The sequence below is a fragment of the Cyprinodon variegatus genome, unplaced genomic scaffold, assembly GCF_000732505.1.
Source record: "Cyprinodon variegatus isolate N-32 unplaced genomic scaffold, C_variegatus-1.0 Scaffold1505, whole genome shotgun sequence".
Taxonomy (NCBI): Eukaryota; Metazoa; Chordata; class Actinopteri; order Cyprinodontiformes; family Cyprinodontidae; genus Cyprinodon; species Cyprinodon variegatus.
The window spans coordinates 57,402-70,353 of NW_015151958.1; the positions used below are offsets into that span (position 1 = coordinate 57,402).

The 12,952-nt window shown below is 42.2% G+C and overlaps 1 protein-coding gene across 2 annotated transcripts in view; it reads left to right on the top strand.

Moving 5' to 3' along the window:
• Positions 1-608: 608 nt before the first annotated feature.
• The window catches only part of LOC107103692 (leucine-rich repeat-containing protein 16B-like), a 78,484-nt gene continuing 66,140 nt past the window's right edge, over positions 609-12,952 (top strand). For both annotated transcript variants that reach the window (XM_015403488.1, XM_015403490.1), the window contains exons 1-2: positions 609-766; positions 12,575-12,669. In XM_015403488.1, the coding sequence (XP_015258974.1) occupies positions 709-766; positions 12,575-12,669 (153 nt within the window). In that variant the 5' untranslated portion in view covers positions 609-708. The remainder of the gene's footprint in view (positions 767-12,574; positions 12,670-12,952) is intronic.

The window sequence follows — 12,952 nt, forward strand, 5'->3', positions numbered from 1 at the left end:
ACTGTCAGTATATATATATATATATATATACGGTATATATATATATATATATATATATATATATATATATATATATATATATATATATATATATATAGAATATATTGGATATATTATATTATATTATATTGGATTGGCCTGGGACTCTTTTTATAATAGTATACATTGCCATAATATTGTATTAACAGACTGGATTATTTCTAACAATCCCCTAAATGACTATTTGCAAGGCAATCCACACAAATTTGCTTCTCCTGTCGGAGTAAACCATTATGAACATTTTTTGCTTTTGAATGTCCAAATGAAGCCTTCATATTCACATTGTCTCTTCATTTAATTAAAATGTCCCACTTTGATCCAGAGTATGTTCTCTGAGGCAACTCCAGCAGCATCCTCATGGCTCAGTGATCCCCGCCTCCTCCTCCTCATCATCACAGTATTCCTCCCTCCACGTTCCCTTTTTCGTACATCCATATTCATCAGGTTCTGTTTCAGGAAGCGGCTCGGCCAGTCGGATGCTCTGCTGGAATGCCTGGAAGAGAGGACATCCTCGCTGTCCACTGCTGAGAGAGAGAGACAGAGACAAAGAGAGAGAGAGAGGGAGAGAGAGAGAGAGAGAGAGAGAGAGAGAGAGAGAGAGAGAGAGACGTGCTGCGTATAGGAGGTGGAGGAGAGAAGAAGAGGGTGGCAGTACAGAGAGGAGCAGACATGGCTTCTAAAGGGATCTCAGCCTTTGGTTCTGTCAATATGACCAAGGACATGACAGGTGGGTCCTCTCCGTCGTTTGGCCCTTCATCCGGCTCAGGATGCGGTTTCTCGATTCGGCGTCTAAAACCCAGCAGATTCATCTGATGCTCGTCAAGTGCTACATCTTCGTGCTTTGTCCCGAAGCTTTCCGGGGCGGCGGTTTGATTATCAGGACAGGATAAGTAATTGATGCGAAGGCGGATCAATCCCAATCTGGAGAGAGACGCTGCCTTTCTTTAAGTGCGCCCTTTTACGGGATGAGGGCAATAAAAATAAATAAAAGCAAACCTTAGGCCAGAAAGGGAAAGGTGCGTTGTGGAAGTCGTGGTTTTGCACTCATGGCTGTTGTTGCGTGTCATGCATGTCTTGACTGATGCATTTTTAATCAGACTGCCATTTTAACCTAATGCCCCTTTTTCCTCGACAGATGGTATTTATATTTTGCGAGCCGTTTTGTCTTTGTTTCGTGCATGCAAGTTACAGAAGGGGTCTGACAAAGCTGAAGCTCACCGTATCTCTCCAAAAAAAAAAAAAAACGTGTACCACGTGTACCCTGGACAATTCAAGCAGCCACACACAATGCACAAATAGGTATTTCTGTCTCCAACAAACAGCAACAGCTTTCATCTGTCAAAGTCTCAGCTGTGCTCGGATTGCGAACGCACGCACATTCTGCACACATGCCCCGGGTAGCAGGGACTCTGCTGTTGAGTTAATTACTTATAATGGCTCTATTAGGCGCTTTGTGATTATTAATCTAGTGGAATCCCCGCTCCTGCGTTCAGTCACCTGTCGGGCAGCGCCGCCCTCTGAAGCCCCGCCAGCACACTCTGCCTGGAGGAGCACCTGGTGGCCTCCAGGTCTGCATAGGTCACTGGGAAGCAGCTTTAGTTACAAATATGGATGGACGGTTTGCACTTATAGGTGCTGTGATGAGAGAGCAGGGTATGTATTTAAGTGCTGCAACGATTCCATTTTGTGGAAATGCAATAAATTAATTATTGAATCATATGGGCTAGTATTTTATTTTAATGTACTATTAGCACTCTGGGAAAATATCTCTATATCCTTAAATTATATCATTTCACACTGGATAGCCCAAATTTGAGTAAGGTCCATTTACTTTTGTTTTGGATGCATTTAGACAGATGGAGGGAAATAAATTCCCATTAAGAAACAGTTTTTGTAACAGTTAGAGTAATTGTTATATTGAAACTATTTCCCAGATTTTTTTCCTATCAGTGCATAACAGTTAAAACATTGGATTTATTTATTGCTAGATTATCTGAGTGCAAAATAATAAAAAAATATATATATATTTTCTTAGATCTTAACCAAAATTGCCAACAAATATATTTATATCTGTGAATATGTCTACATTTTAGACAGTACATGTATATATAGAGGGCAGTATTTTTAGAAGGAAAAGGATAAAGATCCTATGAAAAACAAAAACAATTAATCTGCACCTGAAAGTCTTTTTTTCAGGTCTGTGTTAGTCTATAAACTTCAGAGCCAAGCCCTAGTGCCTCCAGCTTTGCTATTGATTTCCTCATAAACTTGTCAGTTGGCATGCTGAGAGGGGTAATGTAATTGAGACCCTGAATTATGTAATTCTTGCCAGTGAATGTGTGCCTCTGTGACAGCATGTGACTCCTGTGTGCTCGCACCACCCAGTAATCAAAGTTATAACATATATAGTGATGAACTAACATGTCTTGTTTTTTTCTTTGAGGAAGAAATAAATTTGAAGCAGAGCATTCAGAAATATATATTTTTTTAAATTATGTCAAAGATACATCAGCATTTTTGGAGAACTGTTGGATTATGCTTCAAAACCAGAGCAAGTCCAAGGTATAATACTTGAAACGATATTTGGGGAGACCAGAGCACACCTTAAATGTGTTTCACCTGCAGGTTAAATATAGAACTTACAGACTGTTGTGCTCCAAAAACATTAATAAAAAAATAAAATCTAGTTTAAGTAAAGCTATAACAGTCTAACTTTGTGTCACAATTTGTTTGTGGGTTGAGGACCCAAAAGCAGAGGCAGGCAGGCAGAGGTGAATTAAGGGTTGATTTTATGAAGAGTCACTGAAAAAACTAAGTCCAAACAAACAGACAACCAAGAATCCAAAATCTAAAAATGAAAACAAAGTCCAAACAAGAAACCAGGAGTCCAAAATTCAAAACATGAAATAAAAAAACAAAACAGGAGCTAGAGAAAAAGGAGGGCAGCAGAGGGCAACAAATGAAAAACCTGGAAGACTGACAATAATTAGAAAATACAACAAAATAATAATTAAACCACTAAGACTAAAAAACATGGAGAAAAGTAAAACTAAACACTCAAAAGAAAACATAACAAAACCAAGACTGAAACAGTAACTAGGAATAAACTAGAGAACACAGCAAAATAAAAATAAAACCACTAACACCAGAAATCAAGGAGCAAAGCAAAACTGAACACTAAAAAGAAAATAAAAAAGAACCAAGACTCGAACAGTAACAGAGAAAAAAACCAAAGAACACAATAAACTAAGAATTAAACCATTAAAAACTAAAAAACAAAGAGAAAGTAAAAACATCAAAGAAACATCAAAGAAAACAGAAACCTAACACTTTGCTTTGGCTAGAAACTCAATTGACCAACCAGTAAACATGCAAAGCAGAGGAGCCTGAGGACCAGGGTTGGGAACTCCTCTAATAGATAAATGGTTCTTGTCCTCATGTACCACTGCTCTGCTTTGTTTGTGACTGCTTGCAGGGGCGGATTTACCATTAGGCAGAATAAGGCAGTTGCCTTGGGCCCCACGTTCCTAGGGGGCCCCATAAAACTTATGTTACGTGTATGGTTAATACAGCTAGTACTTATTATGTTTTTAATAGAAATCCTTTTGTTAAAATTTCATCAGAATTCCCTACCCCCAACCCCTTTGGTGAATGGTACAAACAGACAGTAGTAAACTGTTAGCACTTTTCTTTCAGAAAACTCCTAGCACCAAATCTAACGTCTTTTTTCTGGTACTGGAGGCTTTGGTGACAACATATAAAAGCACTGAACGATGCTCTTCTGAACAAATAGCTTTATAACCCACCTCTTGCTCCCCTCTCTCTTGTGTGCCGTCATGATTCATGTAGCTATTATTTCATTCAAATGAAAAGTGGAGAACAGATAAGCCAATCATGGCTTGTACAGTGAAAATAAAGACTTTGTTATTTACTTTTGCTGTCGCCTTTTTGGAAACACAGGAAGGAGCAATCAGCTGAGTTAGAATGGGCTTAGTGATTGGAAAATCTTTCATTCCGTTTTAGACAGCATCAAAAGTCAACTGAGCACATTGCCAATATGAAAATAAAAAGGGACAAAACAAAGCATAAAGGGGATAACAACAAGAAAAGGGATAAGAAGAGAGGAAAAAAAGGTTGAACAAATCATGTATGTATATTCTATTAACATTTCTGTCTGTATTAGGGTCCGTTTTATGTGTTGTCTTCTCAATTCGGAGGGCCCCATGCCTGTTCTTGCCTAGGGGCCCAAATTTTTCCTAAATCTGTCCTTGATTGCATTAATTTCTCAGTGGCCATTAAGTGCTGTGTTGACCATTCCCCTCCATCTCCGATGTGTGGCAGCAATATGACACTTAAAGCATTGCAGGACAGTGGTACAGACCAGGACTATGAACCACTGCTCTACAGTAGTTTATACATATAGAGTGACCACTGAGAAAATCTGTCCCCGCTGCCAATACGAAAAGCAAATATAAAATGCAAATGACAGAATGTCTGATTAACTTTTTTTTTGTTTTTACTAATATAAATATTTAATTATTACTCAAATGTTAAACATTTAAAGGACCTCTGAATCTTTGCATCTTCTCTTGCTTAAAAGAGATTTGAATCGACTAAAATATATATCTTAAAAACTTTATAAAAAAAACTTTTAAAAAGTGATGATCCACTTTCTGCTGTTCTGTTAAGGGCCTCATATAACCTTGTAACTGACCATGAATACAGCCTACATCTGTCTGCCAAACAGTTGTCTGTTCGATTTCTATAGCTTTGTAACATATTCATATTCTATCTGTATAATGGTTTATTGTGTTACCTGAAATACCATGAGAGGCTCAGTTTAGTGTTTAGCTTGATAGAAGCCTTAGTTATAAGATGAAGATGTGAGTGCAGGTCTGACCTTTCATTTCACTGTCTAGTTTAATTAAATTTATCTCATGAGATCACATTTTCCCTTTACGTGTATTTAGTCCAATTCTTCCACCTATCAGTCTGCAAATCTTTAGTTTTCTAAATGTTATTTTGGAATTGCATTCCAGTGGGCTGTCCAGCTAAACTAGAATATGTGCAGAAAACAGTTTATTCAAATAATACTGCACACTAAACATTATGTCTCATTTTCTGTGTCAAAAAAAAATACCCCTGAAGTTTCTTACAGTGTATAAAATATGTCATTATCAAATAAAAATGTGATTTACTAAACAGAAATGAAGACATAATTTGCTCTGTGATAAATTATCTTGAAAAGATTGAATTACTTATTCTTTTTATTGTAGTGCTTTGAAAGACTTCAGGTCATTGAACTGTTTCTCATTTGGTTTCAAAAATAATGTTCTTGGTATTTTTATGGGGCTTTGTCATGATTGGTTTAGGAATCACACCCACATGCAGAACACCTCTTGGAGACTGAATAAAAAGTTCAACAGAGTTTATTAAAGGTTTGCACAAGTAAACATGAACTGGATTCAGGAAACAGGTCAGGGCAGGATTCTCAGGCGTCTGCAGAGACGGATAGTTTGATTAGCCAGGTTAACTGATGAGTTGTTGAGTTTTCTGATATTTCTGAAAATACCTTGACAAGGTTCAGGCTTTCTTCTCTGAGAGAGGGAACCGGTTGGGTCCAGAGACTGTTGGTTCAGCAGAGTGCTCAGCAGCAGCAGCGTCTAGCTTCTGACTGTTTAGTGTCAGACCTTGGTTTGAGTGATAAGCTCTTTCCCCGAGAGCAGCAGGTGGATTCCAGAGTGAGATCTTCAGGTTTGGCTCTCTAGGGCAGACAGGCAGGTAACAGGCTAAGCTCTTCCAGAGCTTCACACGAGAGACAGGTTTCCTAGGAGCGAGAAGACAGAGGCAGGTTAGAATTGGGTTTCTCTTTAGAGACAAAGGTTCTAGTAGTAACCGAGGCTCAGGTTCGCTAACCAAACTTGGTCAACACTGCGGCGTTGAAGGAAGGTCTGGCAGCTGCTTAAATAGGCAGGTCTCCTGATGGGCTGATGAACGTCAGCTGTGCTGGAGAAGGTGGAGAATCTCCAGATCCCAACAGTACCCCCCCTCTCAACGACCGCCTCTTGGCGGTCCCGAGGATGTGGATGGGAGGGACCTCTCCTAATCCTCAATCCGGGACGGATCGAGGATAAACGAGCCAGGAACCCAGGTGCGGTCCTCCGGACCGTAGCCCTCCCTGTCGACGAGGTACTGCCAACCGCGACCTCGCCGACGGGAGTCCACGATCCGGCGAACCGTGTAAGCCGGATGACCATCAATGTCCAGGGCGGGTGGAGGGGAGTCAGAAGGCGGGCACAAAGGACTTGAGACGACAGGCTTTATCTGCGAAACATGGAATGTAGGATGGATGCGCAGAGAAGGTGGCAGGTGTAGGCGGACAGCAGAGGGGTTAATTATTTGATCAATCCTGTATGGACCGATGAACCTGGGTGAAAGTTTTTTGGACATAGCCTTCAAGGGAATGTCTCGGGTTGATAGCCAAACCTCTTGGCCTGGAGTGTAGTCAAGGGTCCGGACGTCTCCTGGAGTCTGCGAACCTCTTGGTTGATGCAGATGAACGGGTGAGGGTGGTGATGGAATCTTTCCAGATACGCTGGCAACGGCGGATGTGATGATGGACAGATCTGACCGTTATCTCTCTCTCGTCTGCGGGGAAAAGTGGAGGCTGATACCCTATGGACACTTGAAAGGGGGATTGTTCGAAGTCAGGCAGCGGAGAGTGGACTCAAGTTGCTGGTTCATCCTCTCCGTCTGCCCATTTGACTGAGGATGGTAACCAGAGGTGAGAGAGGATTTGCAGTTTAATGCAGAACAGAAAGCTTTCCAGACCTGTGAGATGAACTGGGGACCACAATCTGAGAGGATTTCTTGAGGGATATCATGGAGGCGAAAAACATGCTTCACGAGGAGCTGAGCCGTCTGGAATGCAGTGGGGAGCTTTCTGAGGGGAATTAGATGACAGGCCTTGGAAAATCGATCAATGATGGTTAGTATTGTAGTCATACCTCTAGAAATTGGGAGACCGGTGAAAATCGGTGACCGGTGACAAAATCAACAGCGATATGAGACCAAGAACGGGTTGGAACAGGTAGAGGATGCAGCAGGCCAGAAGGTGGTTGGTGGGGGGCCTTGTTTCTATCGCAGATGGGACAAGCCAGAACGTACTCTTTGACGTCCTTATGCAAAGACGGCCACCAAAATCGCTTGTTTATGAGGGCAGTGGTTCTGCTAACTCCAGGATGGGCCGAGAATTTAGCTGTGTGCATCCACTGGATGAGGCGGGATCTGACGGAAGACGGGACATACATTTTATTAGGAGGACCATTACCTGGGTCAGGTTCAGAAGCCAGGGCAGAGTTGATCAGATCAGTGATCTCCCAGGAAACGGCTCCAACGGTACATGAGGCAGGGAGAACAGGTTCGGGTGTCTCAGGTTGATCGGTGGAATACAGACGAGAGAGAGAGTCGAGCTTGACGTTTTTGGAACCAGGTCTATAGGAAATGATGAGATTGAAATGTGAGAAGAACAAGGACCACCTAGAATGCCGTGGGTTGAATCTCTTTGCAGATTGGATATAAGCCAGGTTCTTGTTGTCTGTCCAAACCAGTACTGGATGCTCAGCCCCCTCGAGCCAGTGTCTCCATTCCTCCAGGGCGAGCTTAATGGCAAGAAGTTCTCGGTCTCCAACAGCATAATTTTGTTCGGCTGGGGATAATCTGCGTGAAAAGAATGCACATGGGTGAGTTTTCTGGTCAGAATCTGACTGCTGAGATAGAACAGCTCCTACGCCGGAATCAGATGCATCCACCTCTAGGATGAACTGTTTTATAGGATCAGGTTGAATCAAGATGGGGGCACTGGAAAAGAGTTTCTTTAATTTATTAAAGGCATTTTCGGCCTCAGGGGTCGATTGGAATGTTCTCTTAACAGAGGTAAGAGCTGTGAGAGGTAGAGCTGTCTGGCTATAGTTTCTTATGAACCTCCTGTAAAAGTTTGCAAAACCAAGAAATCTCTGAAGTTGCTTGCGGTTTTCAGGTGTAGGCCAATCCAGAACTGCCTTTATCTTGTCTTCTGATGGCTTCACCTGCCCGCCCTCGAGCACAAACCCTAGGAAAGTGACAGATTGTTGATGAAATTCACATTTCTCAGCTTTCACAAAAAGTTTATTTTCCAGAAGTCTCTGAAGGACTAAACGAACATGTTTCCTGTGGTCTGAGAGGTTCTTGGAGTAGATCAAAATATCATTGATGTAGACAAAAACAAAAACATTCAAAAAATCTCTGAGGACGTCATTGACAACAGCTTGGAAACAGGCAGGAGCGTTTGTGAGGCCAAAAGGCATGACCAGGTACTCAAATTGCCCTAAAGGGGTCTTAAAGGCCGTTTTCCATTCATCCCCTTCTCTTATTCTAAGGAGGTGGTAGGCGTTTCTTAGATCGAGTTTGGTGAACACTGTAGCACCTTGTACAGGTTCAAACGCTGATGCCAGTAATGGTAGGGGATATTTATTTTTGACGGTAATCTGATTCAAACCTCTGTAGTCTATACAGGGGCGCAGGGAACCATCCTTTTTACCCACAAAGAAAAAACCAGCACCGAGAGGAGATGAAGATGGGCGAATTATTCCAGCAGCTAGAGATTCGTTGATGTATTTTTCCATGGTTTCACGCTCTGGTTTGGAAATATTATACAATCTACTGCTGGGAAGAGGGGCTCCTGGTAATAAATCTATGGCGCAGTCATATGGTCTGTGAGGTGGAAGGGACGTCGCACTGACCTTACTGAAGACTGGTGCCGGATCATGATACTCGGGAGGAACAGAAGTAAGGTAAGGAGAGTCCATCTCCCCCCTACCTCTAGGGGACTGAATATTAGGAGCCGCAGAACGAAGACAGGATTCGTGACAGGAGGTGGACCAGGATTCAATGTGGCGTTCAGCCCAGTTGATATGGGGGTTATGACGTTCCAACCACTCGAATCCAAGCACCAGGGGAGAGCAAGCTGAAGGAAAAACAAAAAATGTTGGCCTCTCCCGGTGGTTTCCAGAGATAAGCAGTTCCAAGGGTTATGTCTGATGAGTGACTTGATGAAGCTTCTTTCCATCGATAGCAGAAACTCTGAGAGGTTTAGTTAAAGGAACAGTTTCAATCTTTAACTGCTGGACCAGTTCTGAATCAATAAGGTTTCTTTCACAGCCAGAGTCGATGAATGCTGACAAGGTGAGATTCTGGTTAGAAAAGAACAGAGTAGCGGGCAACAAGAAATGAGGAGTTTTTTCATATCTTAGGTGGACCGTCAGACTCCTCACATCCTCTGACGGGCCCTGGCTTTTGATTTAGCCGGACAAGAAGCAATAAAATGGCCAGTCTCACCACAATACAGACACAGTTTAGCTTTGAATCTTCATTGCCTCTCTTCAGGGGATAGCCTGGTGTGTCCAATTTGCATGGGTTCGGCCTCCGCTCCTTCTGAAGAAGAAAAATGAGAGATTTGGACAGGCGCTGGGAGAGTCTGATTCTTAGACCTTGGCTTGGTACTGGGTTCTGGGGAACCAGAAAAAGTTGAAACAGAGAAATTCAGGTTTCTCTGCCTTGAGTGATCTCTAGTCCGAAGTCTCTTATCCAACCTGATGGTCAAACGGATTAAATCCTCCAAACTAGCAGGTTCGTCTAATGTGGCGAGTTCATCTTTAATGTTGTCTTTCAGAGCCTTAAAGTAAGCACTCTTAAGTGCACACTCGTTCCAACCTGAGGCTGCAGCTTTAACCCGGAAGTCAATGGAAAACTCAGCTACTGTCGAATTTCCCTGTTTTTAATTTATCAGGGCTCGGGAATCAATTGTTTTATCAGAGTCATTGTTGAAAACTTGAGAAAACTCAGATATGAATTCTGAAAAGGTACATGAAAAACTGGACTCAGAAGAGAACCTTGCCTCCACCCATTCAAGGGCTCGTCCAGTAAGCTGAGAGAGAATGAAGGAAATCTTTTTTCTATCATTTGGAAAACTGCCAGGTGAGTGCTTAAAAAGCAAACAACACTGAAACAAAAATCCTTTACACTCCTTTTGATTACCTGAAAATCTTTCAGGAGGACTCGGACCGAACTCAGGAAATGACGTCACGGACGGTGACCTTAGTGGCGGAAGTGGTTCCGGAACAGGAAGGACTGCAGGCGTAGCATTAGCATTTCCCATGTAGCCAGCAAAGTTCTGCAAGACTTGGTTCTGATATTCAAGTTTATTGTGTAACTCACGGAGGGTGTGCGCATGACCTAGGATTTGAGCGTCCTGCTCCTCAAGCCTCCTCCGGAGGTGATCTGCTGGGCTTTGTGTTTGGCCGCAGTGTTCTGTCATGATTGGTTTAGGAATCAAACCCACATGCAGAACACCACTTGGAGACTGAATAAAAAGTTCAACAGAGTTTATTAAAGGTTTGCACAAGTAAACATGAACTGGATTCAGGAAACAGGTCAGGGCAGGATTCTCAGGCGTCTGCAGAGACGGATAGTTTGATTAGCCAGGTTAACTGATGAGTTGTTGAGTTTTCTGATATTTCTGAAAATACCTTGACAAGGTTCAGGCTTTCTTCTCTGAGAGAGGGAACCGGTTGGGTCCAGAGACTGTTGGTTCAGCAGAGTGCTCAGCAGCAGCAGCGTCTAGCTTCTGACTGTTTAGTGTCAGACCTTGGTTTGAGTGATAAGCTCTTTCCCTGAGAGCAGCAGGTGGATTCCAGAGGGAGATCTTCAGGTTTGGCTCTCCAGGGCAGACAGGCAGGTAACAGGCTAAGCTCTTCCAGAGCTTCACACGAGAGACAGGTTTCCTAGGAGCGAGAAGACAGAGTCAGGTTAGAATTGGGTTTCTCTTTAGAGACAAAGGTTCTAGTAGTAACAGAGGCTCAGGTTCGCTAACCAAACTTGGTCAACACTGCAGCGTTGAAGGAAGGTCTGGCAGCTGCTTAAATAGGCAGGTCTCCTGATGGGCTGATGAACGTCAGCTGTGCTAGAGTGCTCCAGCCCAGCAGATCCACAGCACACTCTGCTGGAGAAGGTGGAGAATCTTCAGATCCCAACAGGCTTTATGTGAAAGACCAGTACAAAATAGGCATTATAGAAATGTATAAGTAAATTATGTATGGCTTAAAAAAAAAAATTCAAATTTAGCTGTTGATATCTGTAAATGTTACATGCACTGGCATTAAGCCCCTGCATAAAGTGCTGAAAATGTTCCCCATTCTTTTTTGTAAGATGTCTCGTGTCGTGATGGGTCTAATACTTCTTGCCCACATGCAGAAACAACAACAGAGAGATCATAGAAGTAGAGCGTTTATTTTTTCACTTAAACAAAAAACAGAAACCGTGTTATCCCAGCTTGGTGGGTCCTGCGCCAGGAATCCAGGTGCGACTGCACATAAGGAGATAGTGATAAGGTGAGTTCACAGTTGGTGGGACAAAATGCAGAAGACTGATGCACTGTTCTTACTTGAACTAGCTGCCTGAGTTGGAGGGTGGTCAGAGGTTCCAGTTTGTGGAGGCCTTGGCTGGTGGAAGGTGGATGAGTCGTTGGAGGGCGGACCGGTAAGTTTAAGGTGGCACAGAGGAGCAGCAGAGCAGACTGTCAACTCAGAATCCAGAAGAGGTTGGAGCTCAAATGAGGTGAGTTGTGGAAATCTCAGCGTCTTCCAGGGCTGGAAGGACTTGAAAAATCCCAGAGGATGTGAAGGTTCTCTGCCAAAGTATCAATTCACTAGTAAAGGTACAGAGATTGACTGAGCAAAAGCTCAGAGGGGCTAGAGTACCCCAAACAGGCAAACACTCTGGCGAAGAGGTGATGACAGTCAGCTGCTCATATACTCCTCTGAGGTGATGAGAGATATGTTGCAGGTGAGGGTAATTGAGACCTGTAGGCAAGCCCTCCAATACAGAAGTAACAAGAAGGCACCATCTGGTGGACTAACGGTGGAACTGAAAAAAGAAAACAAACTAACCCCACAAACTGGAACCACAACATCTCGAGCTCAAGCAGACTAGATCAAGATCATGTAAAGATCAAATTTCAAGTCATGCTTAAAAATGTGCACTGTATTTTAAATGGATCTGAGCTTTAAATAGGTAATTTTTGCACTCAACTTTGCTTTGTTCAATAGTCACCCAACCTGTACTGCTGCTATCTTTTTTACTTCTATCAGGCTTTTTCAAGTATTACCATGTATTTACAACTAAACATTTTACCCTTAACTGTTGTTTTTCTTCCACACATACCTGTATGCAATGGGCTTTATTTAAATTTTTCAGATTAATTGGAGTAGAATACAAACGTATCACACATATTTTGCCTTTAGTTTCACAGGTAAATGTTGGGCTTTCACCTAACAACCCCATCAAAATACCTTGAATTTGGGGGTTTTGATTTGAGAAAATGCGATCAAAATATATCTCTTAAGGCACTTTAACGTTTATAAATGTGTCATATATGGTAATTGTTAAGGCCCAATCAGTCTAATTTAATCATTATGTTCCTTTGGTTTTTCCTTCACAGAGAGCATCAGGAAGATAATCGATAAATCATCCATTAAGTTAATTTGCAGCATTAAGCTTGACACCAAAAATGGCAAAACAGAGGATAGGATTCTGGTAAGTTGCTTTTTTGATTTACGTCTCTGTGCTAACTTAATTAGTTTTTTTTAGTTTTTTTTTATTTGATTTTCTTTTGGTGTCTGAAGTTGTGGAGCAATACCCCACTACATATATATCATGCATGTTCAATGTATTTTTCTTTTTTTTTTTTTTTTAACAGTGTCCTTTCTGGCAATGTGGCAATAAGAATAATTGTCTTGATGCCAAAAAGAGCCCAACAGATTTTACTTTCACAAGTGTAGCGGAATGGCAATTGCCATACTGCTCCACTTGTTTCATG